The sequence below is a fragment of the Bison bison genome, unplaced genomic scaffold (assembly GCF_000754665.1).
Source record: "Bison bison bison isolate TAMUID 2011002044 unplaced genomic scaffold, Bison_UMD1.0 scf7180017864495, whole genome shotgun sequence".
NCBI classification, from domain to species: Eukaryota; Metazoa; Chordata; class Mammalia; order Artiodactyla; family Bovidae; genus Bison; species Bison bison.
The window spans coordinates 11,423,385-11,450,310 of NW_011495054.1; the positions used below are offsets into that span (position 1 = coordinate 11,423,385).

The 26,926-nt window shown below is 42.5% G+C and overlaps 1 protein-coding gene across 4 annotated transcripts in view; it reads right to left on the bottom strand.

The window, feature by feature from the left end:
* Positions 1 to 26,926, bottom strand: part of CHEK2 (checkpoint kinase 2) — a 38,211-nt gene that overhangs the window by 7,282 nt on the left and 4,003 nt on the right. For 3 of the 4 annotated variants that reach the window (XM_010828711.1, XM_010828709.1, XM_010828710.1), the window contains 11 exons: positions 23,233 to 23,357; positions 22,967 to 23,114; positions 20,206 to 20,296; positions 16,028 to 16,136; positions 14,183 to 14,236; positions 7,989 to 8,050; positions 5,664 to 5,763; positions 3,480 to 3,566; positions 2,404 to 2,567; positions 2,061 to 2,176; positions 788 to 873 (listed from right to left, as the gene is read on the bottom strand). In XM_010828711.1, the coding sequence (XP_010827013.1) occupies positions 788 to 873; positions 2,061 to 2,176; positions 2,404 to 2,567; positions 3,480 to 3,566; positions 5,664 to 5,763; positions 7,989 to 8,050; positions 14,183 to 14,236; positions 16,028 to 16,136; positions 20,206 to 20,296; positions 22,967 to 23,114; positions 23,233 to 23,357 (1,142 nt within the window). The remainder of the gene's footprint in view (positions 1 to 787; positions 874 to 2,060; positions 2,177 to 2,403; positions 2,568 to 3,479; positions 3,567 to 5,663; positions 5,764 to 7,988; positions 8,051 to 14,182; positions 14,237 to 16,027; positions 16,137 to 20,205; positions 20,297 to 22,966; positions 23,115 to 23,232; positions 23,358 to 26,926) is intronic. The other variant, XM_010828712.1, reaches the window with a different exon arrangement.

Below are 26,926 nucleotides of genomic sequence, written 5' to 3' on the forward strand. Positions count from 1 at the left end.
CCACAAGTAACAGAGATCAACTGCAAGTTAACAGAAAGGGGTATGGCTGGCTGTGCTGAAAGGAACTCCACTTCACAGACCTGGCATCCATCAGAGAGCCTGCCCAAGGCTGCAGTGAATTCTAAAACCAAAGACTAGCCCAGCAGAGGCACAAAGGATTTCCAACTCTAGTATCTTGAATGAAGTCAACACATAATCTAATGGGAGCCACAACCCCTAGCAGGGACACAGAGGTAATGCAGACTTGAAAGGCGCAGGTGACAATCTGCTAAAAGCATGCTTGCTCACCATGAACAGGAAGTAGGACCCCCTCATACCCGATCACTTGAGCTTAAGAAATAGCCAGGTTCTCCCAGCGGGAGGCTGCTCCCCTCCTCCCACCCGCGTTTCCCTGATCTAAGGTTGAAGATGGCGAGAACGCAGCTCATCCCATCTGTCTGAGGTAAGGGGTTTGAGAGAAGAGAAGGGATGGAGGGATTGGAGCTACAACCACCTCTCAAAGGAACACAACTGAACTGCAGACTTGGAGAAGCCAAGAGGAACCAGGACAGGCCATAAGGAGAGCTTGTTCATCAAGGTCAAGCTGTAAAGGCTGCACACAAGTGCAAGACACCACACTCACACCCACAGACATAAACATGCACCTCCACCCACCTAAAGCTCAGTCTTGAAAAATGGCATTAGACCCAACCAAGCAAACGTATGTTTTCATCCTCTTCCCCATCTCGGGGACACAGTTCAGGGCTGCCTGGGTATTTCAGGCGGGCAGCCACCACCCCATACACACCTGAAGCCACGGGTGTCTTAAAGCCTCTTCTGTCGTAAAACGCGCCTTTGGATCCACTATCAACAACTTCTTGACGAGATCCAGAGCTAAAGCAGTAAGATAATTTGGCAAATCACAGTGAGAAGGATAAAAACATTAAATCAACAAAATGAGAGTGTGCCAGAATCACAGGCCAACATCCAGAAAGAAGAGAGAGGGGCTGAGGTCACAGTGAGTCAGCAGACAGAGCAGGCAGGGCCCCCTAGGCCTCCCCACTCTCAGTATTTGTCCAAAGACTTTAGAACACCAGGAATGCCATGATGGTCCCCATGGCTCCCTGCTCAGATATCACAACTTAACTCTCTGTTCCTGCTCCCCTTATTGGACTCAAGTTCAAACTAATTAAAGCTGAACTTCCCCCAGTTCTAAAACACTCAGGATGTTCAGCCAACTCTCTCTGAGACCCACGGAGTGATGGAGAGAGTTCCTCAGCCAGGGAGAGCTCTCTCCTAGGAATCGCAGGCTTGGCAGAAACAAAGCTGGACTGGCCAGCAACAAGTGGAGGCTGACTGTATATTGCAACAGTATTATTTATCAGATGTTCTGACACTTAGCACAATCATCTGTGTTACGTTGTTTGACATTTAGTTTTAGTTTTTACTTTTCCTTTTGAGAATTACAAAGTTACCCTTTTAAATTCTAAAACACAGAATAACAAGTTACATTTAGCTTTTGCTGTGCTTACTACTTCAAAGGAGACCTTGTAACTAAAAAGTTACCCATTATTTTGCACACTTAAATAGATACCAGGCACAGTGAGTATATTACATTTAACCCTCACAAAACCTCCTTAAAATAGAGGTTTATTGTGGCCTCTTTTGGAGAAGGCAATAGCACCCCACTCCAGTACTCTTGCCTGGAGAATCCCAGGGACGGGGGAGCCTGGTGGGCTGCCGTCTATGGGGTTACAGAGTCGGACACGACTGAAGCGACTTAGCAGCAGTAGCAGTGCCCTCTTTTACAAATAAACAAAAAGGAGACCCAGAGAGGTTAAGTAACTTGCCTAAGGTCACAAAGCTAAGAAGTAGCAGCCCCAGGACACAAGCCTACATCAGCCTGACTCTGGAGCCCAAGTTCCCAGTAACTTCCTTTGCCTCTAAAATGGTGCAAAAACTAACAGAAAATAAGAACAGGATTGACAGGAGAAAACATCACAGAATTTGAAAATAAACTCCCATCGCAGCACACACACATTTTAGCAAACCACAAATTCTGAACTCTTTCGTATCCATACCCTTCTCTGAGACCTCCGCCCAGACTTCGGGAATGAAGTTGTATTTTCCACTGGTGATCTGATCCTTCAATGACACTTGAGTCTTATGCTCAGAGAAAGGTGGATACCCACTAAGGCTTCATATTGGTAGAGAGAGAAAGGAAAAGAAATCAAGTGGCATTCTCAGTGGCATTCAGATATATCGATTTTTTTTCAGCATAATGAAAAATCAGGTATTGTTTTAAATCAATGGTCCAAAAAAAAAAGTGACCTAAATTAAACACAAACTCTCTAACTGGACACATTTTTTATTTCACCTTAATACCACCAACCACAGTCTGAAGCGATAAAAACTTTTTCTTACCAAATGAAAAGAATAACTCCTAAACTCCAGCAGTCCACAGCACGGTTATATCCAGCAGTTCCAAAGGAATTAAGAACCTCCGGAGCCAGGTAGGTGGGGGTACCACATAAGGTTCTCATCAGAGAGGTCTCCCCCAAAATCTTGGACTGCCCAAAATCAGTAATCTAAAGTAAGGACAAAAGGGCATCTCTTTTAATGTCATGAAATAAAAAGTAACATAGTCTGCCAATTCAAAAAAGACATGAAGGTTACAGTAGTTCCTAGCCTATGATTCATGCCACTGTTAATCTGGACTCTACACATTCTTTTCTTCGTAAGGTAATTTAAAAAAAATATTTTTATTTACTTGGCTCTTCTGAGTTTTAGTTGTAGCATCTAGTTCCCCAACCAGGGATCAAACCCCAGGCCCCCTGCGTTGGGAGAACAGAGTCTTAGCCACTGGACCCCCAGGAAAGCCCTGTAAGGTAATTTTAAATCCTGAAAGTTATTAAATTTTGCTTAAATAAAAATTCCTGAGCCAAGGAACTTTAAGGCTCAGGTTTTCTCCCAACTTAGATCTGTATTCTCTGTAACCTTACAAAAGGCTTATAACCCTTAACAGACACTCTAGAAGTCTAGTAATTCCTGATTCTTCATAGACCCCAGTTTTTCAATGTTGGCTGAGGAGCTGGGGAAAAATACTTCACCTAGGTGCCACCTTCAGCAATTCTAAGGTGCAGGCTTGCTCTCGTTTTTTGTGTTTTTTTTTTTTTCTCTAAATCAACAGAGGATTCTCAAATGAAGCCAGGCTTGGGAAGTACTATCTTAGACAGAGGAAGACAGGGGATGTGTTTCTCCCATCTAGACTCTTCCTTCCTCTCTCTGAAGATGAAAGTGGCTTGTACACATGGAGCTGAATAAGTGCTCATTCGCATCTTCACTGGAGCAATACCACCTGGTTGCTAAAAGAACAGCTAAGAATGGAAAGGTCAAATTCCCTCCCTTTTTATGCTCCCACTTTTTATTTGATGAATTCGAAAACAGTTTCTGAACAGCAATCTACTGGAGTGGCCACATACAGAGCATAAATTTCTTACCTTTATAAGGCAGTCCTCCTTTGGAGATGACAGGAGAACATTCTCTGGCTTTAAATCCCGATGTATAATGCCATTTTCATGAAGGTACTACAGAGAGGAGTGACCCTTAGATTCATGGAGCAGGCGCGTGAGACAGACACACACACATCTTATAGCTGGATGAAATTATAACTCATGTTACGACCATATTCTCTCCCAAATCAGAAAACCACTGGATAAGTGGACTACTATTTACAAATTTGCTTGCAAGAAAATCTTTAAAAAGTAGAAAAATGAAAAAGGCAACTTATGACAGCAGACCTTTTATTTCGCTCTTCAAGACAATAACTATTCCTTCATGTTAGTAGAAACAGAAGGTGTCAGCTTCAATAATAAAAATGCAACAGGTGACATAAAACATTTGGGGACTATTTAATCTATAAATATTCTACCAAAATAGTGTATTTGTTGATTCCACTTCTGAGAATATTTTTAAAGGGACTCTACAAAGTACACATATGTAAATTATCTGAACACCTAGAGTTAACATATTCCTTGATGCAAGATCAGTCTTTGAAAACATGATGACTGAAATAGAATGGTTTCTAAACATCATAAATAGAAGGATGTTTCTCCGTGTACTCATTTTTATATACCAAGTCATATTTCTTTAGGAAAAAAAGAATTTCCCACGTCCACTGATCTGTACTCAATTCACGTTAATATTCTTGGTATAAAGTTGGGAGCAAACCATTAAGGGCCTTCCCTGGTGACTCAGTTGATAAAGAACCTGCCTGCAATGCAGGAGACCCGGGTTCAATCCCTGGGTCAAGAAGATCCCCTGAAGAAGGAAATGGCACTGCACTTCAGTATTCTTGCCTGGGAAATTCCATGGTCAGAGGACCCTGACAGGCCACAGTCCACGGGGCCACAGAAGTTGGACACAACTTAGCAACTAAAGCACCACCACAAACCATGAAGAGAGTAAAACACTGGTTAGATTGATAAGAGCAGATACTACACGTTACACGTGATCTTAACCAAAAGGCCGAGAAGTGATGTTTGGCAGAAACCAGCACAATTCTATAAAGCAATTATCCTTCAATTAAAAACTAAATTTTAAAAAATTAAAAACATAAAAATCACTGGTTAGGTGTTTGTGGGCTTTAGGTTTCTCTGGATATCCCTCTGGCCTACAGCAAAATACCTCCAAAACACTCGTGTGCCTGCTGCAGCACTGAAATATACACATTATCATGTGTAAGCTCAGCTCAGTTCAGTCGCTCAGTTGTGTCCGACTCTGTGTGACCCCATGGACTGAAGCACACCAGGCCTCCCTGCCCATCACCAATTCCTGGAGATTAGTCAAACTCAAGTCCTTTGAGTCGGTGATGGATCCAACCATCTCATCCTCTTTTGTCCCCTTCCCCTCCCGCCTTCAATCTTTCCCAGCATCAGGGTCTTCTCCAATGAGTCAGTTCTTTGCATCAGGTGGCCAAAGTATTGGAGTTTCAGCTTCAGCATCAGTCCTTTCAATGAATATTCAGGACTGCTTTCCTTTAGGATGGACTGGTTGGATACAGATAGCTAATGGAAAGTTGCTGTATAGCATAGGGGGGTCAGCCTGGTGCTCTGGGACAACCTACAGGGGGAGGGAGGGAGATTCAAGAGGGAGGGGACGTGTGTATACCTATGGCTGATTCATGTTGATGTATGATAAACCAACACAACATTGTAAAGCAATTATCCCCCAATTAAAAATAAATAAATGGGAGAAGAAAAAAAAAAAAAACAGGATGCTACAGATGAAGGAAACCCCTAGCACTGTGCCACGGGGGAGTGATCTTTCCTCACACCTGCCCAGTTGCCTCCTCACCCCTGCCCCAGAGGTAAGGGGGATTTCTGCAAGGATCATGCACAACAGAGATCCCTGCCCCCCATTAAAACTTCCTAGCTAAAGAGAAGCCATGTGGGACCGTGTGTTTATTTCTTTAACTTCCTTATTTCTTTTTTTTTTTCTCTTAAACTTCACAGCAAGAACTTTCTCATCTGAGTCAAAGGGGTGGGGTGTTTTTGCCAAGAACAGAACAACCCACACACAGACTCTGCTCTCTGGGTTTTTATCCCTGGTGCCTCATTTTCTGCCAACTTGGAGAGTAACTCACCTAAAAGAAAGCTGTCAAAAGCACTGAGGGCTTCTCTTACCTGCACGGCCAGGAGCATCTGGTAAAAATAGAGCTTGCATGTGGCTTCTTTCAGGCGCTTATGCCCCACCACCCTGTCGAACAGCTCTCCTCCTTCCATTCTGAAACACACAGGCAAAGCAGGGGGTTCATTCCTAGAGGGAAACTCACTTGGAGGGAAGATAACAACACAAACAGAACAAACTCATCAAGACAAGCAAAGTGGTTTATGCACTCTCGGCTCCCATGTGTCAAGGCAATGAGGTAATTAGCCACATCCACAATAAACACGCGTCCGTCGGAAACTGAGGAGCAAGGAAAGATAGAGGAAGAGAGTGGCGGGCATTGGACATGCTTGGGGAGCTTTCAGAAAATCTGATGCAGTAGATTGGAAGCAGACCCCAGGGGTCTGCATTTTTACTGTGCACCCAGGCGGTTCTGAGACTGGTGTAGGGGAGAAAGCAGGAGCCTATGACCTGACAACTGGGTCTGAATTTCAGCTCCACCACGTCCCAGCTGAGGGACTTGGGGTGACTTATGCAACCTCTCTGAGCTTGTTTCTAAACCCCTTCAACAAATGGGGATAAAACCCCACCTACCTTGATGGCTGCTGTAAAAATTAAGAGATTAACTGCTGTGGGTAAAGCACCCGGCACAGTGGAGATGCTTGGCCAGATTATTCATCCCTCTGCAATCCAGTTCCCATTTCTGCCAAGTGGAGCTAAAGACAATAACTAACTTACCACTTCACTTATGTGACTTCCCTGGTGTCTCAGATAGTAAAAGCGTCTGCCTACAACGCGGGAGACTCAGGTTCGGTCCCTGGGTCGGGAAGATCCCCTGGAGAAGGAAATGGCAACCCACTCCAGTGTTCTTGCCTGGAAAAACTCAGGGACGGAGGAGCCTGATAGGCCCTAGTTCATGGAGTCACAAAGAGTCGGACATGACTGAGCAACTTCACTACTACAACTCACCACTAACTTGTACATAACCTGGATGACAGTTATGCAGGTTACATGAGTCAATCCCAGTGAAATGCTTACAGCAGGTTTTGGCTCATATTAAGTGTTTCATTAGTATCAGTTACTGCCATTGTATTATTACTACTATTATTAAACTATTTCTTTAAATTTATCTGACTGAGCCAGGTCCTAATTGCGGCACACGGGATCTTCAATCTTCATTGCAACATGTGGAATCTAGTTCCCTGACCAGGAATTGAACCCAGGCACCCTGCCTTGGGAGCACGGAGTCTTAGCCACTGGGCTACTGGGGAAGTCCCGAACTGTTTTAATGAGATCCAGTCAAATAATAAATCTCCTATTTCATAGCAACAGATATTCCCTTAAGCACTTCAAGGGCCGTCCAGTCTCTCCTAGCGCAATGCCTGGCCTGCTGTTTACTCTATAATCTTCATGGTCAGCCAGCACGGCCACTGTTGGCCACTCAGGAGTAAGGCCCAGCCTGTCTGCCATGACGGCCAGTCCCAGAAACACTGCGCACTTATGCAGAATGGACACCAAGGCAGGCCTCTTTCAGGAATGAGACGGTAAATGATTTTAATCACACCAAGTACAGCTGCAAGTACACCAGCGCCTGAAAGATATTCAGGTGTCACCCTGGTGCAGTGATCCTGAGCAACGAGGGCCACCCAGGTTCTTTCAGAGTATAACACGCACCTATGTTTGAGCACCATGCGTGCCACATGCTCCGCTGGAGGCCTTCCAGCCCTCAGAGCATTTGATCCTTATGACTGCACAGGGAGCTATTGTTATTACTTAACACTAGGAATGTGAAACTCAGGTGAAATCAACTAACCCATGGGTAGACAGCTGCTGCTGCTGCTGCTGCTAAGTCACATCAGTCGTGTCCGATTCTGTGCAACCCCATAGACGGCAGCCCAACAGGCTCCTCTGTCCCTGGGATTCTCCAGGCAAGAACACTGGAGTGGGTTGCCATTTCCTTCTCCAATGCATGAAAGTGAAAAGTGAAAGTGAAGTCGCTCAGTCATGTCCGACTCTTCGAGACCCCATGGACTGCAGCCCACCAGGCTCCTCCATCCATGGGATTTTCTGGGCAAGAGTACTGGAGTGGGTTGCCATTGCCTTCTCCAGGGTAGACAGCTAGTCACCAGCAAAGTGGGCTTCAAACCCAGGCCTCAGATCCATCTGCCTTTGGAAACACTAGAGTGATTTTTAGAATTTATACTAACCTCATGTGCTTGTTTTACGGGCCACCCCCCACATACACACGCTGAGAGTCCCCAGGATGAGAAATGCAGGCCAGCATTAGACCCTTTGGTTGGTTTATAAGCATTTAAATGGAAACAAAAAAGTTTGCTACTTACAATTCCAAAACAATATAATAATCTTCAGCATCAAAAAAGTCTTTAATCTTGATGATACAAGGCTAAAAGGGGGAAAAGAGAAAAAATAGTTAAGAAGCTCCCCAAGAGGATAAGTACAAGAGCAGAACTCGGGACACCCACCCAAGGTGTCAAGGAGGCCAAGACCAGGCATCTGGTCCTTGCCTCAGGACTCTCTGCAGTTCATGCAGGGGAGGAGCGTGCGTGGGTGCTCAGCCGCTTCAGTGGAGTCTGACTCTATGCAGCCCCATGGACTGTAGCCTACCGGGCTCCTCTGTTCATGGGATTCTTTTCATTCATGTTCATTGCCATGCCCTCCTCCAGGGGATCTTCCTGATCCAGGGGTCGAATCTGCATCTCTAAAGTCTCCTGCATTGGCAGGTTGGTCCTTTACCCCTAGCACCACCTGGGAAGCCCGCAGGGGAGGAGACAGAACTCTAACTTGCTCCTTTGTGAGCACACACAATAAACTCTCTGCCCCACCAAACTAACAAGGGCGCGGTCCATGCTTCACACTTAACGCTGGCGCCAAGGCTGGAAGGCCAATCTCTTCCCAGCCTTCCTCCTCCGTCCCAGAGCACAGGGACTCAAGGACACCTAAGAAACCAGGGAGCCTGACAAGGAGCTCGAGTAAAGGAAGCCCAGGTCAGGGGCCCAGCCATGCTGCCAGACAGCAGGGCCATTCAACTAAGGCAACTGGCACTGCAGGGCAACCCATGAGACAAGACCTCCATTTTCCAAGGAAGAGGGCAATTCTAGTTTCAGAAGAACTCAAAAGCACATATGTGCGGTGGAGGAGAGAGAGACACACACCGTGGCTGACAGTCTGTGACCTCTGATCAATGCTGGGTGCATTTGCTAAAGAACAAGGGAGAATCGTACTGTACATCTAATGCATATAACACCCTATTGTTTTCTCTAGTACAAAGGATGGATGGTAAAGCTAGTGGTCAGGGTAGATACAAGAAGTGGTAAGGATCAATGACATACACTCCTTCCCACCAGGGAAAAGGATTCTGGCTATGTCAATCAAAAGGAAGAGAGTGGGAAGATTTTTAGACTGTATTTATTTTCTCATCAAAATCTTGGTTTTTATTGGCATATCTATTCACTTTAGATTTTTCAACTTTCGATTAAAAAGAGCAACACCCACCAGAGTGATTTTCCTGCAAAGCACATTTCATCCCTTCCATTGCTGATTAAAATCCTCCAAGTGATGCCTCCCCACCATGAACTGTTGGTGGAGAATGGACGCCCCACCACCTCCCCCAGCACGGTGGATCTTGGAAACACAACGCCAAGTGGAAAGGGCAAATCTCGAAACGCTTTTTTGAGTATGAGGTATATTCGACAGTATGATCAGGTTTCTTCGTTCTTAAACTCACGGCAAGTTCAAATGTGTTCATCCTACCAGTTCGCTTTACCACTTACACTTTACTTTACATGTGTCGGATATTATATAATTTTAAATTATTTTAATGCAGAAAGGGAGAAGAGTGAGAGGAGGGAAGGAAGGAAGAAAATAGAAATCCTTCAGCACCTTGCAGCCGAGAGGCTGCAATCCAACTTCTCAGCAGGGGTTACCAAGACCTTCCAGACCCAGCCTCCTCCTGCCCCCACTACCCCCCAGCCTCATCTCCTTCTGCCCATCCCAAATATCCTCCTCTCCAGGCCACAGAACTCCCCATCCACCCCAGGCTCTCTCCCCATGTCACATCTTTGCTCACACTACCCTCCAGCCTGGTGATCCAGCCTTCTGGCCACATGTGGCCTCAGGTATCAAGCCCCAGCTCAAAGTCCCCTTGGATTTTTTTTTTTTTTTTTTTGGCACACCACACTCTGTAGCATGTGGGTCTTAGTTCCCCAATCAGGAATCAAACCTGTGTCCTCTGGATGGCAGATTCTTAACCATGGGACCACCAGGGAAGTCCCCCCACTTCCACAGTTTGGATCCACACTTTTCTGCAGTAGTACTCATCTGTGTGGCCCTACAAGGAAATTGATACCCAACAGAAGTCTTTCACCAGGTACTGCATGGGCTAAGTCAACGAGTCAGTCTTATTTTTATCTTCCTAGGACCAACATTCAACAGAGCAGCTGGCACACGGGGGACACTCATATGCTGTCAAGTTTAATACCATCAACATCAATAACAGACACAACCACCCACTGAGGGTGGGTCCTGCTGGCCACGTTTTGGTCACGGATTCTACAGCCATGGGGTCAGGCTGACAGTAAACCATTTCCACCTCTACTTACCCGTGATCACTGTATACTTGGCTCTGCAGGACCACCTGTTACTGTCACGATAATGGAAACACTAAATATTCACTGTAGTATTACATTAAGAGGAACAGAAAAGAGACCTGAGGGACTTTCCTGGAGGTCCAGTGGTTAAAAGTTCGTGCTTCAGGGGTGAGGGTTTGATCCTTGGTTGGGGAACTAAGATCTTATATGCCACATGGCCAAAAATAAAAATAAATAAAAAGAAAAATGAGAGCTAAAGTGAAGAGGAACTAAGGAGCCTCTTGATGAAGGTGAAAGAGGAGAGTGAAAAGGTTGGCTTAAAGCTCAACATTCAGAAAACTAAGATCATAGCATCTCCTCCCATCACTTCATGGGAAATAGATGGGGAAACAGTGGAAACAGTGTCAGACTTTATTTTTAGGGGGCTCCAAAATCACTGCAGATGGTGATTGCAGCCATGAAATTAAAAGACGCTTACTCCTTGGAAAGAAGGTTATGACCAGCCTAGATAGCATATTCAAAGGCAGAGACATTACTTTGCCAACAAAGGTCTGTCTAGTCAAGGCTATGGTTTTTCCAGTAGTCATGTGTGGATGTGAGAGTTGGACTGTGAAGAAAGCTGAGCGCCGAAGGATGGATGCTTTTGAACTGTGGTGTTGGAGAAGACTCTTAGTCCCTTGGACTGCAAGGAGATCCAACCAGTCCATTCTAAAGGAGATCAGTCCTGGGTGTTCTTTGGAAGGAATGATGCTAAAGCTGAAACTCCACCTCATGTGAAGCGTTGACTCACTGGAAAAGACTCTGATGCTGGGAGGGATTGGGGACAGGAGGAGAAGGGGACGACAGAGGATGAGATGGCTGGATGGCATCACCGACTCGATGGACGTGAGTTTGGGTAAACTCCGGGAGTTGGTGATGCACAGGAAGGCCCGGCATGCTGGGATTCATGGTCGGACACAACTGAGTGACTGAACTGAACTGAACTGAAAATTCTCTTATAACAGAAAGACAACAAGCTATTATTGTTGATAAGCCAAGAAACAGCGGTTTATGCACTAATAAATCACGTAGAAATAACGGAGGTAAATTCTTCTTTAAAAAAAGCTGAAAAAAATTTTAAATGCAGGAAGGCGATTAGTAAAGAAGTAAAGCTGCTGTTTATACACCTTTTAGCACCATCTGACTCTAGAATATACACCTGTGAATCTTTTTCTTTTGGCCGCGAGGCACACGTGCTCTTAGTCCCCTGACCAGAGATCGAACCCTTGTCCTCTGCAGTGGAAGCGCAGCGTCTTAACCACTGGACCGCCAGGGAAGTCCATAATAAAATGAAAAGAAAGGCAGAAAAAAAGACACACACATGAAAAAGGAACAGGAGAGGAAGGACTGGGAACTGCTTGGTCTGGGAATGGGGGGCGGCCGGAGCCAGCATGCACTGTCTCCAGTCCCCACCAGCTCTAGAGCCACAGGCTGCAGCTGTCACAGCTGAAGTGTCTCAGAAACCAGAGGCCACCAACCCAGACCCTCCACTTAGGTCCTACAGGGCAAAGGGTAGGGAATTGCAGATCACTGTCATGCCCCCAGTGTGTTTCCTGTGCCGAGAGCTTTGTGTGCGTGCTCAGTCACTCAGTCATGTCCGACTCTTTGAAACTCTATGGACTATAGCTCACCAGACTCCTCTGTCCATGGGATTCTCCAGCCAAGAATACTGGAGTGGGTTACCATTTCCCTTCTCCAGGGGATCTTCCTGACCCAGGGATCGAACCTGGCTCTCTCCAGTGTGTCCTGCACTGCAGACAGATTCTTTACCACTGAGCCACCTGGGAAGCCCTGAAAACTTTAGAAGCACATATTCAAGTCTCATTGACCTTTGAGGTAAGTATCCTACGGTCTCCAGGAACAGACAAGGGAGCAGAAGCTCTGCAAAGTGAAATGACCTGCTCAGAACAAGGGATGGGAACTCAGGTCTGTCTCCCCACTAGACTAAAGCCATGTAAGAGGAGAGATGGCCAGGTCTATCTGTGCTGACTGCCTGGGGCCTAGAAAACAGGCTGGCACCATAAACATTTGACAATTGATAAATCAGTGCCTGACTCTAAAGGCCAGGGTCTACTGGACTTCATACTAGGCTCTACTCACTGTCTCCAAACATCCAAATGCACTCATGTGCCCATCTCTACTTCCCAAGGGCTCCCAAGTGCCCTTGTAAATTGCCAACAAAAACCTCCAAGGATCTTTTTTAGAGTTTTAAATTCCTCTCCTCTGCAGCAGATATCGGATTTATATAAATGTTATGCTTAGGGATCTTCTGACATCAGAGAAAATTCTCTGAGGATTCTAAGTGTTTATCTTTGGGGGATGTTTGAAGCAACCCCACCCTGGTAAATTAGAGGGCTCCTCTCTTTAACGAGATTCCAGATCCCATGGAAAAAAGGAGGCAAAGGCAGGGAAGAGGTAGAAGTTGCAAGGCATTAGAAGAAAGCCAAGCAGGAAGCTCGGCCACTCACATTCTCATGGGTCTTCAGAACCACCACAAATTCTAAAGGAACCTACTGAATTGTTGTGTCCACGTGATGTTCTCAGTTTCTATTTGTTGTTAGGAGGATCTGACCAGTTCAGAGAAGGGAGAAGAAATCTTTTGTAGTTCAGAAGTTAAGAACCAGAATCAGACAATCCAGGGGTCCCCAACCCATGGGAACTGGGGCCACACAGCAGGAGCTGAGTAGTGGGCAAAGGAGCAGTTTCACTTGTACTTATGGCTGCTGCTAAATCGCTTCAGTCGTGTCTGACTCTGTGCGACCCCAGAGACAGCGACCCACCAGGTTCCTCTGTCCCTGGGATTCTCCAGGCAAGAACACTGGAGTAGGTTGCCATTTCCTTCTCCAATGCATGAAAGTGAAAAGTGAAAGTGAAGTCCCTCAGTCATGTCTGATTCTTCACGACCCCATATACTGCAGCCCACCAGGCTCCTCCGTCCATGGGATTTTCCAGGCAAGAGTACTAGAGCGGGGTGCCATTGCCTTCTCCGGTACTTTTGGCTGCTCCCCATCAATCAAATGACCACCCACTGGTTCTGTATTATGGTGAACTGTATCATGATTTCATTATATATCACAATGTAATAATAATAGAAATATAAAGTACATAATAAATGCAATGCACTTGAATCATCCTGAAACCAATCCTCCACTCACCCTGGGTCCAGGGAAAAATCATCTTTCATGAAACCAATTACTGGTGCCAAAAAGGCTGAGTACCACTGAGATAATTCTCAGCTGGAAGACTGGAGGTCTTATTTCAAGTTTAACTCATGTAGCTCACGACTACATGGGGGCCCATGAATTAATGAAGAAACACAGAAAGAAGAAAAAGGAAGATGTGAGGCATCCCACTCGTCTTTCTTTCTCTTCTCACATCTTTAGACTCTTTCCACTGAGACAAGGTCATGATCGCACAAAAAAAGACAGGACCTCTGATACTCAGTGGGGCCAGAGACACCATTCAAACAAGTATGACAAGATGTTGTCATACTTATTGGGTATATTCTTGGATATATTTGATTTATTCCAACCAAGGTGAATGGAAATCAGCACCTCCCAAAGGTACTTAAGAGGTATGAAATTCAGGTATAATTAATGTACCAAAAGAAATTTAGCAGATTGACTATGTCTTTTGGTCCAGAACTAACTCAGTGGAAAAATAACATAATTAATGATAAAATCTTTGTATTGTCCTTTCAAAATTTTAGGGTAAAGCTCTTCCCAGCGTAACAGCTAAAACCATGCATGTATGCATACACACACGTATACACACACAATTAAGGAACCCAGGTTAATACTAGTTTTATTACACTGAAGTGCTTTGCACTCTCCCCATTTTTTGAGATAAAAGAATTTAAGTATGTGTCATGTTTTTATAGTAGTACTTACATGATTTAGTTTCTTCAAAATTTCTATTTCTGTTTCAACATCGAGTGCCGGATCCTTTAATAAAATAACATTAGTTTATTAATGATAATAATAGCCAATATGCAGAAAATGTTTACAGTTAAACTTAGTTGAGTAAAGGCTGCCTGAGTTCCAAACTCAGCACTGTTCTTACAGAGAAATCAAGGATGAATTACACAAAAACTCACCTAAAATCACTTTGCAAAATGCTTGGTAAATAATAAGCCATTCAGTAAGTGACTAGGCTCTATGCCAAGCTCTTTATCTAAAAGGGTCATCTCATGTAAGCCCCATAATCCAAGTGAACTGGGCTCTGAAAGTATTCCCATTTGACAGACAGAACAAGGCTCAGAGAAAGGAAGCCACTTTCTGCAGTTCCCGCAGCCAGAAACAAATGTGTTCCCACTGTTCTTACATTGACCTGGTAAGCTCTGCTTGTCTCATCAAACTGAGGAATTGTTTACATTTGTAAATATAATACAACAAGTAAAAACCATAAAGGAGAAGGTATTCAATTAAACTGTGTAAAGAAAACATAAAGTCACATTTCTCATAATTAAGCAGAGCCAGGTTCCAATTTCAAATGCAAGCTGAGATATTTACTGAGACTCTAAAGGGAAGAGGAAGCTTCAGGGTAGAAAAGTCGCTCTCCGTTACAATTCCAGAAGAATGACTCGAGTTACTCAACCTCACGGGCTACACCCTCTACAAGCAAAGAGGATATAGAATTACATATTTATGTAAAATGGACTTCAGCGAAGAAAGCCAGATGTTTAATTTTAAAAGCCAGCCTCTTCCTGTAAGCCGGTAAACTCATTACCGAGGCCGGGTATACTCTGATGATAGAGAGCTCTAAAGAATATGATGGGATTTGAAAGATGAAATTAAAACATAAAATTGTGCTCCAAGTCATTAAGAATCTGTTAGGTTATTTTCTTCCCCCCAAAATGGAAAACAAACCCAGAATCACAGGGGAAAGATCTATAACAAAGTGAACACTGAAAGGAAATTCCTCTTGCTATGTGAGAATGCATTGTCTAGGGACCAAAAAAAAAAAATCGATCTTTAAGGAATGTAAAGCATAATAGCCAGAAACAGCTGGCCACAAAGGAAAACGTGACTAGAGGACACATTTTATATTACTTTGTAGGGTCATGTGTTGAAAAACCAATACATTTGGCCACTCCACCAATGCAGTAAGTATGTATTACAGGAAATGTAAAAAGTGAATGATTACCATATAAAGAGACCATATAATTTAATCAAGATCTTTTAAAAATCTATAAACATGGAGGTATTCATTGCCACATTATCAGGAAGAACAAAGAATTAGAAATTATCTCAATGACCTAAATGATCAAGCAGAGAGATGGATGAATAAAGTGTGATAAAGCTGGTGAAACAGAGACTCAATCATCCAAAAGGATATAGTAGGGAAGAGTTTACGCATTAATGCTTATGTGGAAAAGCAGAATACAAAACTGTATACAATACGATCTCAGCCATCTAGAAACATGAGTTCACAGGAACAAAGACCAGAAGGAAAGGGAAAACTAAAAGCAGCTGTGGGGTTCCAGCAGCGGGGATACAGCGGGATTTTTTTTTTCTCCCCTAATTTCCTTTCGTTTATTGTAAAAACAGTCTTGTAACAACTTGGAAGGAAAAAAAAAAAGTTCCTGCTATGTGTATTATTATGTACAACCAAATATTTTTGGAAACAAATTATCTGTGTTTAGGTTAGTTCAGTATACCCAAAATTTTCCAAAGTTCTTCTGAGCGGTAAATTCTTTATGATGGGGCCAAGCAGCCACCAACACAGGTACTTACTGCCTCTCTCTCAGAGCCGATAGCAAACTTCCTCTTGCTAATGATCTTTATGGCCACTTTCTTACATGTCTTCCTCTCGAAAGCTAGCTTCACCTCACCACAGGCACCGCTAATAGGGAAAAATGTAAAAAGTGATTGACTGTCACAGTGTTTTAAATCCTGAGACCCACCACTCTTGAACTGGCCTGAGCTATTTCAAGTTAAAGACAGTCCATTGTCTGTTTTCAGAAACCTCACCAGGGTAAGATGTCAAGGGCATAAAGGAACAGGGACCATCCAGCAACAAATTTGGAGTCAGCTCCAAATTCCACTTTTTGAGCCAAGTGATATAAACCTAAATCTTACTGTCCCTCCAGATTGTGAAATGCTCAGAAAGACACTAAAAATAAATCAGAGAGAAATAACTTCTCCCAGAGGCCAGAGAAAGATCAAATATACAACCAAGTCCTAGTTTAAAATGAATGCCTGCAACAAAGAATATTAAACAGCATCTGAAAATAAATTACTTCCACTCATCCATTTCTCTTTCTTATTCTCTGTCTTCAAAGGAAATGCATAAGCAGTTGATGCCATGAATTGCACTGTAAATAAAATCACTAAGAAACCAATAGTATCCCAGGAAACTGCTTGCAGCAAGCTCCTCAAGATTCGCAATTAACTGGGATGCTGATGCTAAAATGCAGGACTGCTACCCAGGATGGCACCCAGTACAGTTAATCAAGTATCAAGCCCTCGTTACCTACCTGTAGTAGATTTTTATAATCATTGTGGGTCTGGGGATGGGGTGAGAGGGTTGCCGAGACATCTTTTTTTATGTATCGTGTATATACATAAAATTTGCCATTGTAATCATTTTAAAGTGTACAATTCAGTGGCATTAAGTACATCCACAATGTTGTACAACCATCATTTCTATCAAGTTCCAGAACTTTCTCACCAGCACAAATGGAAACCCCATACCCACTCAATGTTCACTCTCCATTTTTCCTGTCCCTTCTGCTGCTAAGTCGCTTCAGTTGTGTCTGACTCTGTGCGACCCCATATGGAGACGGCAGCCCACCAGGCTCCCCCATCCCTGGGATTCTCTAGGCAAGAACACTGGAGTGGGTTGCCATTAGCCCCTGGCAAATTCTATTTCTCTCTGTAAAGATCTGCCTGCTCAGAATATCTCCCACCAGTAGATTCATACAGTATGTGGTCTTTTTTCCAACTTCTTTTACTTAGAATGTTTTGAAAGTTCAGCCATGCTGTATCAATATGCTCATCAGCATGTTCATCCGTGCATGTATTAGTATTTCATTCCTTTTTATAGCTAAATAGTAGCCTGTTCTATGAATACATCACCGTTTGTTTATCCATTCTCTTGTTGATGGACACTTAGGTCGTTCCCACCTTTTCGCTATTGTGAACAGAGCTGCAGCGGAACATTCATGCACAAGTTTTTGTTGAATATCTGTTTCCAATCTGGGGGGTATATACCTACAAGGGGAACTGCTGGGTCATATGGTAATTCTATGTTTAACTTTTTGAGACAACATCAAACTATTTCCCACAGTGGCTGTACCATTGTACATTCCCAACAGCACTGCATAAGAGTTCTAATTTCTCTGCATCCTCACAAACGCTTGTCATCTTCTGTTTCTTTACTACGGTCATCCTAGTGGGTTTGAAGTAGCATCTCACTGTGCTTTTGATTTACATTTGCCTAATGACGCTATCTTCTCAAGTGATTTGGGGTCACTTCTATATCTTCTTTTGGAGAAATGTCTACTTAAATATTTGCCCATTTTTAAATTGGGTTCTCTTTTTGTTGTTGAATTGTAAGAGTTCTTTACCTATTCTGGATATTGAGTCCGTATCACTTGTCAATATATATATCACTCAATATATATATTGATATCTCACTTGCAAATATTTTCTTATTTCATATGGGTTTCACTCTCCTGACAGTGTCTTCTGACATGCAAAAGTTTTAAAATTTGACAGAGTCTGGTTTTTCTATTTTTTCTCTTGCTGCTTGCATTTTTGGTGCCATTTGAGAAACCACTGCAAACTCGATGATCATAGAGTTGTCTCCATGTTTTCCTTTTACAGTTATATAGGTAAACCTCTTACATTTAGTTTTTTGTTTCATTTTGAGTTAACTTTCATATATGGTATGAGATAAAGTTCCATGTAACTATGATTTTTAAAAATCTACTCAAAACACTTTCTAATTCCCCTTCTGCTATGATAACAGTCACCTTTTGCCTGAGAAAACTTTGTTGAGTCTAGCAGAGTACCTATAGTAGTACAACACCCACTCCTGGGACTATGGGGTAGATGTACACATAAAATTGAGCCAATTAGGGATTTCTTTGGAATCAAATGCTGATGTTGGGAGAGAAACAATTCTCTATGCTGTAGTTTCTAGAAGAAAGAAAATATGAATATGAGACTCCTGGAAGGCATTTTTCCTGACACCCAGAGAAAGTAATTCTATGGGAGAACAGCAAAGAATACAGGCATCAAGAGATGGAGAAAAAGCCCTGGTAACATTTCAGTAACCCTCAGACTGAGCCACATAAAGCCAAATAGATAATTAAAACATAAGAGTGAAATAAAGCCCTAAAGGCCTCTTGGTCCAGTCATACCAGAAGTCAACTGTGCCCCCGTATTCCCCAGTTATAACAGCCAGTAAATTTATTTTGTTACCTGGCTCATTTCTGTCCCTTGCTAAAAGCTAGAGAATTTGTGTTGAATCCTCCCTTAGGAAAAACAAGAGTCCCAGACATTTCTTTACGGTTGACACAAATTTGGCTGCGAGCTTCTAAGCAGCCAATGCCAAATATGGGAACACAATGAGCTACTGAATTTAATGTTCATAAACTGAAATATCTCTCGCAAATAATCATAAAGAGTACATTGTGCTTAATTCTCTGTGGCAGGAACGTGAGTGATTATCACCTTCTCCTATTTTCTTTCATGTTTCCGAAAATATCAATAAACAGAAAGTCTGTCGGGGACAGGGGAGGGCTGGGAGGGTGAAGGACATCGGGTGCGTGGTAAAGGTGTCCTAACACCTTCCCTAAGGAAGTGGTTCTTGATGGGCAACCCCCAAAGGGCCCTAAGATCCATTCAGAATGCCCACAAAGTCAGTACTAGCTAGAGAATGACACGAAGACATCATTTGCCTTTTTCTCTCTCATTTTCTCACGAGTGTACAGTTTTCCAGAGGCTACATGGTATGCAGTATCATAAAAAAACACAAGTGAAAAAGCAAATATCAGGCTCCAGCCACCATCTAGTAAGCCAGGTATGAAACAGATTTGTAAAAATGTGAAGCTTTCCCTCTCTTCTCACTAATCTTTTCTAAAATAATTATTTTTCATTGAAAAAAAATGTTATTTATCTTAACATAAGTGACTTTTTTAATGAATTAACAAATATTCGTAACATGTCTCCATTTTAATTTCTGGGCTTCCCTGGTGGCTCAGTGGTAAAGAATCCGCCTGCCAATGCAGGAGACATGCCTGGGTTGGGAAGATCCCCTGGAGAAGGAAATGGCAACCCACTCCTATATTCTTCCCTGGGAAATCTCATGGACAGAGGAGTCTGGCGGGCTACGGTCTGTGGGGTTGCAAAGAGTCAGACATGACTAAATGACAGAAACAATTTTAATTTCTAACACAGTAAATTTCAAGACCTAAGTCACACGAACAAAAGCTCTTTGACGTCTTCAGTAATTTTTAGGAGTGTAAGGGGTCCTGAGACCAAAAGATTTTTGAGAACTTTGCTATTCAATGGTCAGCTCCATTTCTCTTCCCAAGATGTCACAATTCTGAAGAATGCAGAAATGCAATAAATGTTTCTTTATGGAAGGTAATGAAAATGTTCTAAAATTGATTGTAGTAAAGGCTTCACAGTTCTCTGAATATATGAAAAACCATTGAATTGTACACTTTTAAATGGGTGAATTATATGATATAAAAATTATCTCAATAAAATTGCTTTTAAAAAGAAAAAACTGTTCAACTGAAAATGATCAAATAAATCAGTAACATACCTATCACAAATAGGTACCCTAAAATATTTTCTATACATAACAAATGCTATAAAATCAGGAACAAAAAGCTAACCAGTGACAAACATCTAGAAAGAAATTAAGTGCAAGTTCCATAAGAAAACAAAAAAGTTACCTTCCGAGAGTTTTTGACATGATGTATTCGTCTCTTAATTCCTTAGGATACACTGACTGATCATCTACAGTCAGATCAAAAAATACAAAAACTAAGGGGAAAAAATGGCAGAGACAAGTCCCATTAATCCATTTGATAAAGAGAAGATAAATGGTCCTATAACTTAGTAAACATATGGAGTATAAGACAATCATGCTTAGTTCCATTTAACATCTAACCCCAAAGAAATCACTAGCTAGGCCAACGGATTTCATGAAACCCTTGAGAAATGATGGCAGCAAGTTTCATTCCCACAATGGAAACACAGTATCATTCTCACTTCACGGCAAGAAACTCATATGTCAATGCTGTGCTTAGTCACTGACCTCAGAACAGTTATCAGCTGGGCCCAGAACCAAATGCCAAATAGTTTAAATCTAGAAAATATATTCAAGGCAAGTAAATATCCAGATAAAAATAAAGCCAGAGGTCACCATCACTAATATTATCACCTTTCAGTCATTTCTACCTTTACCTAGCTGGTATCTTACAGCGCAAACCATCCTGAACTTACTTGTAAAATTAAATAACACTTTCCCCCCAAACCTCCTTTATTTATTTACTATTTGGCCTACATCTGAGAAAGAGTACCAAAAAAACTGCTCATTTCATAATTTAACCATCCACTGGTCCAAACCTGCAGTCAGTTATTAAACACTACAATTCTACAAAATGGTACATTTGCAACAGCCTATAATATCAGGAAACACTGAAATTTGTGAAGACCCATGAGTTTCTCAGATTTCAACTGACAGGTCTTAACCACTCTGGAGTAACCTAGAGAACCAGTGTCAGGCAGAAATCTGAACCAGCTCAGCACATTTCAATCCAGGCTGGTCCCCAGGAGGCAGACACCTGCCTAATGAATGAGACCTGCTGGCCACCGAGGATACAACCGTTCCTCTCTGTGGATATTTATGAACCTAGATGTTATAACGACACCCTAGATCAGTGGATCTGAGGGGCTCTGAGATGTATTTTTCCCATGTATTGAGGTCTACTTCAAAGGCTGCAAACTCAGTTGCCTACAGAAGCCAGAAGGTCATGGAAATAGGTAAGGCTGGGGGAGTGTAAGATGTAGGGCAGTGAGTGGGGACTTCTGAAGGAGGCAGCCTCTACTTAGCACCTGCAGATCCTCGAATTAATGGACGATAGGCTCAAGTGTGGCCAGATAGCCCATCTTTTCAAAGAAATCTGGATTTTCACATTAAAGCACACACATCAACCAAGGCCTAATAAAATATCAATAGGCCAAATGCGGTCTGCAGAGTACCAGTTTGATCCATTTCAATCATGGCCAGCTTCAGACTACATAACACCTCTGTTCAAATTAGAAAAGGTGCCCTTTGCTGCTAAGTCACGTCAGTCGTGTTCGACTCTGTGCAACCCCAGAGACGGCAGCCCACCAGGCTCTGCCGTCCCTGGGATTCTCCAGGCAAGAACACTGGAGTGGGTTGCCATTTCCTTCTCCAATGCATGAAAGTGAAAAGTGAAAGTAAAGTCGCTCAGTCATGTCTGACTCAGCGACCCCGTGGACTGAAGCCCACCAGGCTCCTCCATCCATGGGATTTTCCAGGCAAGGGTACTGAAGTGGGGTGCCATTGCCTTCTCCAAAAGGTGCCCTTTAGATAGAACAATTATGAAAGGATGGCACACCACTTGTCAAGTAGAGGACAGGCCACATTTTAGTGCCTACTTGCCCCCTTGACTGGGTGCTTTCAAAACAGCAAAATCCTGTGCAGCTGCCAACTGTAATTATCAGATAGGAAACAAAGTGGAAAACAGAAAACTAAGGCAATCATAAAATGTACACCAGGACGGCAAGAATAGCCATAATCCCGAGATGCTGTTCTGAAGACTGGCTGCAGGAGAACCACCTGGGGAGGATTTTTAACACCCCTGGAACTGGTGGATCAGGCTCTGAGGGACAATGCCTCCGGGAATCCGTATTTTTAAGGTGTCACCCACACAAACAGATACTATTTCACATCATCCAACCCTCAAGTTTTGGGAAGATCTGTGAGGTTTTTTCAAATTAAAGAAACAAGAGTATTGCTCTTGTCCAAGGTTTTAAAATCACTGTGAGCTATGTTTAATTCTGTAGGTTGTTTTTTTTCATCCCCAATGAATGACAACTGTTCATTTCAGATGTGATATTCATGAAGTTTTAGGAACAGCTGCGTATAAAATGCTACCCAATGGTGATGATAAACATTTCCACTTTCAGAGGATAACCATGCAATATTTAAGGTGGAAGATCTAAACTGAGACTCTTACAGGGAAGCACATAGCCTAATGCCGGGCTATACATAATAGCTCAACAAATATATACAGAAATTAATGTCTAAAAGGAACAAAGAAAAGGAAGAATGAGGAAGGGAGAGAAAAAGGTGGGGAGGGAAATGAACTAATGGCCTAAAATAATTCATTGATATCTAAGGTTGACGTAATTAAACTGGATCAATTAATGAATGATAAATTAAGCAATATGATTATTTAAAGCATATGGCTTTAAATGAAATTAATCAAACCAATCCAACCTTAGAAAATCTGTCTTGATAGAACTTTTCATAATTAAAAAAAATGCAGCTAAGATTGAAATGAATCTTGAATGCTAACCTACTTACTTTATTTACCTAAACCATACTCTGCAAAGGACAGTGTCATTTTTCCTTTTACACGGGAGGAGAAAGTTCCAGTAACCAGAAGATAATAATATTACCTTTATTACTCCATACTGAAAGTGCAATTTCAGAATTGTTACTCAAAGGAAGGCGTCTTCCTTTCCCTACAAGCTCTCTATTTACAAAGGTTCCATTCCCACTGTGATCTTCTATGTATGCGATGTAAGAGTTTTTAGGACCCATTTCCTAAAATAGAGAACATTTCATTTCAAAGTTTTAATGGTGGGGTGTTAGAGTCGGGAGATAGCTGAGCGTGACGTCTAGATGACCAGTTTTCCCAAATGTATGGGTATTTGACACCTACTCTGAAGATCCGAAAGTGCTTCTTGCTGTATGTCCGGTATTTATCGGTGCTTTTCAGCAGGGGCTCATCGAAGCAATATTCACAGTTTCTATCCCTCCCGAACCAGTAGCTGTCATTAATACAATCTGCAACACAAAAGCACACATCAGAGGGCTGCTGAATTTCATGTCTCAAACACCTTTTAAAACTACTTATAAACATTGAAACATACATTACCATGAGTAAAATAAGATAGGTAGTGGGAAACTGCTGCTTAGCACAGGGAGCTCAACAGGTGCTCTGGGACAATCTAGAGGGGTGAGATGGGGTGGTGGGCATGAGGGAGGTTCAAGGAGGGAATACTTATGGCTGATTCATATACTTATGAATACACTTCAGCCATATACTTATGGCTGATTCACGTTGTTGTATGGTAGAAACCAATACAACATTGTAAAGCAATTATCCTCCAATTAAAAAAAGACTGCTCAGAAAATCATGACACAACATGAATGAACTTTGAAAACATTATGCTAAGTGAAAGAAGCCAGACACAGAAGGACAATTACGATTTCACTTATATGAAATATCTACTCAAAAGACACAGAAAATAGGTTACAAATTAACAGAACTCGATGGGGAACAGACAATCTCTTCAATGAATGGTGCTGGGAAAACTGAATAATCACATGCAGAAGAATGAAACTGGACCCCTATCTTACACCACTCACAAAAATTAACTTGAAACAGATTAAGGACTTAAATAGAAATGAAACTGTAAAGCTACAAGAAAACAAATGGTCATTTTGTGATGTGATGAAGGTGTTAGCTAAGGCCATGATGAGGATTATTTTGCAATATATATCGTGTATCAAATTGTACATCTTAAAGTTATACAATGTTACATATGTTAGTTACATATGTTTCAGTAAAGCTAGGAATGGGAAAGGAGAAATTACCAAAGGAAAAAATTTTGGAACTAGATATGTGAAAGTACTGATGCCAGTGAACTGTATTTGTTACTGTTGTTTAATCGCTAAGTCATGTTCGACTCTCAGCCTCCTATGTCCATAGGATTTCCCAGGCAAGCATACTGGAGTGGGTTGTCATTTCCTTCTCCAGGGGATATTTCCAACCCAGAGATTAAATCCCTGTCTCCTGAATTAGCAGGCATCAGATTCTTTACCACTGAGACACCAAGGAAGCCCAACGAACTGCATACTTCATGGTTAAAATGGCAAATGTTTATGTTACATATATTTTATCACAATGAAAAGAAGTAAACATAAAAAAAAAAAAAATACTAAGGGGGCTTCCCTAGTGGTCTAGAGGTTGAGAATCTGCTTGCCAATGCAGGGGTCAAGGGTTCAATCCCTGGTCTGGGAGCTTCCCAAATGCCGTAGATCAACTAAGCACCGAGTGTCACAACTACTGAACCAGGGCTCGAGAGCCCGTGAGCCACAGTTACTGAGCCCCCGCTGCAACTACTGAGGCCTGTGCGCCTACAGCCTCTGTTCTGCCCCAAGGGAAGCCCCTGCAATGAGAAGTCCATGCACCCCAACCAAGAGTAGCCCCTCTAATCACAACCAGAGAAAGCCTGCGTGCAGCAATGAAGACCCAGCAAAAGCAAAAATAAATGAATTAAAAAAAGAAAAAGAAATACTAAAGTACATAGCTTTTAAAGTGCAAGATTTGTGTCCTGAAAATTACAAAACACTGTTGAAAGAAATTAAAGACCTAAATAAATGAAAGATATCTCATGTTCATAGACTGGAAGACTTAATACGGTTACAATGGGAACAGTATCCAAGTTGATCTACAGATATAACCCCAGAGGCCTTCTTTGCAGGAAGTGACAAACATATCCTAAAATTTCTATGAAAAAGGAAAGAACCATAGTAGTCAAAACAATCTTGAAAGAGAACAAATCAGAACTCACTCTGGATTTCAAAACTTACTACAAAGCTACAGTAATTGAGACTTTGTGGTGCTGGCATAAGGATGTACACATAGATCAATGGACCGGAAGTCCAGAATTAAACCCTGACATTTATGCTCAAACTGATAAGGACAGAGTAAAGGGATAAAGTAAGTGATTAAATAGTTAGTCACGCTAGAGGACTGTAAGTAGAAAAAATATGAGAGACCCCTATAAGTTAATGATTACTCAAGAAAGCAGGTTTGCTAAATCACAAAACCAAGCAATCTTGCTTAGCAACAAAACCACGTAACAGAAGCACGAGACACGCCCCCAAACAATAAAACAATGGTGGTGTGAGCCCACATCCTGGCCAACGAGCTCAGTAAGTTAATGATCCCTGGGACATGCTCTCTGCTCACATGAAAACAATTTGTGGACCTAGCTTGACCATGCGGAGAAGGCAATGGCACCCCACTCCAGTATTCTTGCCTGGAAAATCCTATGGACAGAGGAGCCTGGAAGGCTGCAGTCCATGGGGTCACTGAGGGTCGCACATGACTGAGTGACTTCACTTTAACTTTTTACTTTCATGCATTGGAGAAGGAAATGGCAACCCACTCCAGTGTTCTTGCCTGGAGAATCCCAGGGACGGGGTCGCACAGAGTCAGACACGACTGAAGCGACACAGCAGCAGCAGCTTGACCATGAAAGGACAAGAAATCTCCCCTGCTAAACATGCAGGAGGAGCTAATGATGGAAGCATGACATCTACTCAAGAAAAACAAACACGGTCTTCTCCCCTTGCCCACTTTTTTTTTTTTACCATAAAGCTACAGACTAGTAAGTTCTCAGTGCAGCATCTCTCACCCACCCCACTGGTAAACCTCAGAAGTCCCCTATTCTAATAAGTCGCTTTATCTATCACTTTGCCTCTCACTGAAGTCTTTCTGTGCTGAGACATAAAGGACTATGGTACCAGGAGCTCTTCGGAGCCTCCCTCCCCCTCAAAAGGCCACCAAATGGCTTCAAAATGATCTTTGATGAAGGTATCGAGACCATTCAAAAAGTCTCTTCAAGAAATAGTTCTTGGACAACTGGGCGTTGCCATGACAAAGGATGCACTTGGACAATACCTCATACCAAGTACAAAAATCAACTCAGGGATCAGTATAAGAGCTAAAACTGTAAAGTATTTAGAAGATAGGGTTTGAATCAATAACAATAAAGTAGCTCCTCTTTATTCAGCAATTACTTTATTGTTATTCAGTTGTTAAGTCATGTCCAACTCTGTGCGACCCCATGGACTGTAGCACACCAGGCTCCTCTGTTCTCCAGTATCTCCTGGAGTTTGCTCAAATTCATGTCCACTGAGTTGGTGATGCTACCTAACCATCTTATCCTCTGTCACCCCCTTCTCCTATTGCCTTCAATCTTTCCCAACATCAGGATCTTTTGGCCTTATATGGTCAAAGTATTGGAGCTTCAGCTTCATCAGTGCTTCCAATGAGTATTCAGAATTGATTTTCTTTAGGATTGACAGTTTGCTCTCCTTGTAGTCCAAGGGACTCTCTTATATATCAAGTTCTCCCTTTTAAAGGAGATACATCCTACATCCAGACACAAATGTAAAGAACAGTCTTTTGGACTCTGTGGGAGAAGGCGAGGGTAGGATGATTTGAGAGAATAGCATTGAAACATGTAAACTATCATATGTGAAACAGATCACCAGTCCAGGTTCGATGCATGAGACAGGGTGCTCAGGGCTGGTGCACTGGGATGACCCTGAGGGATGGG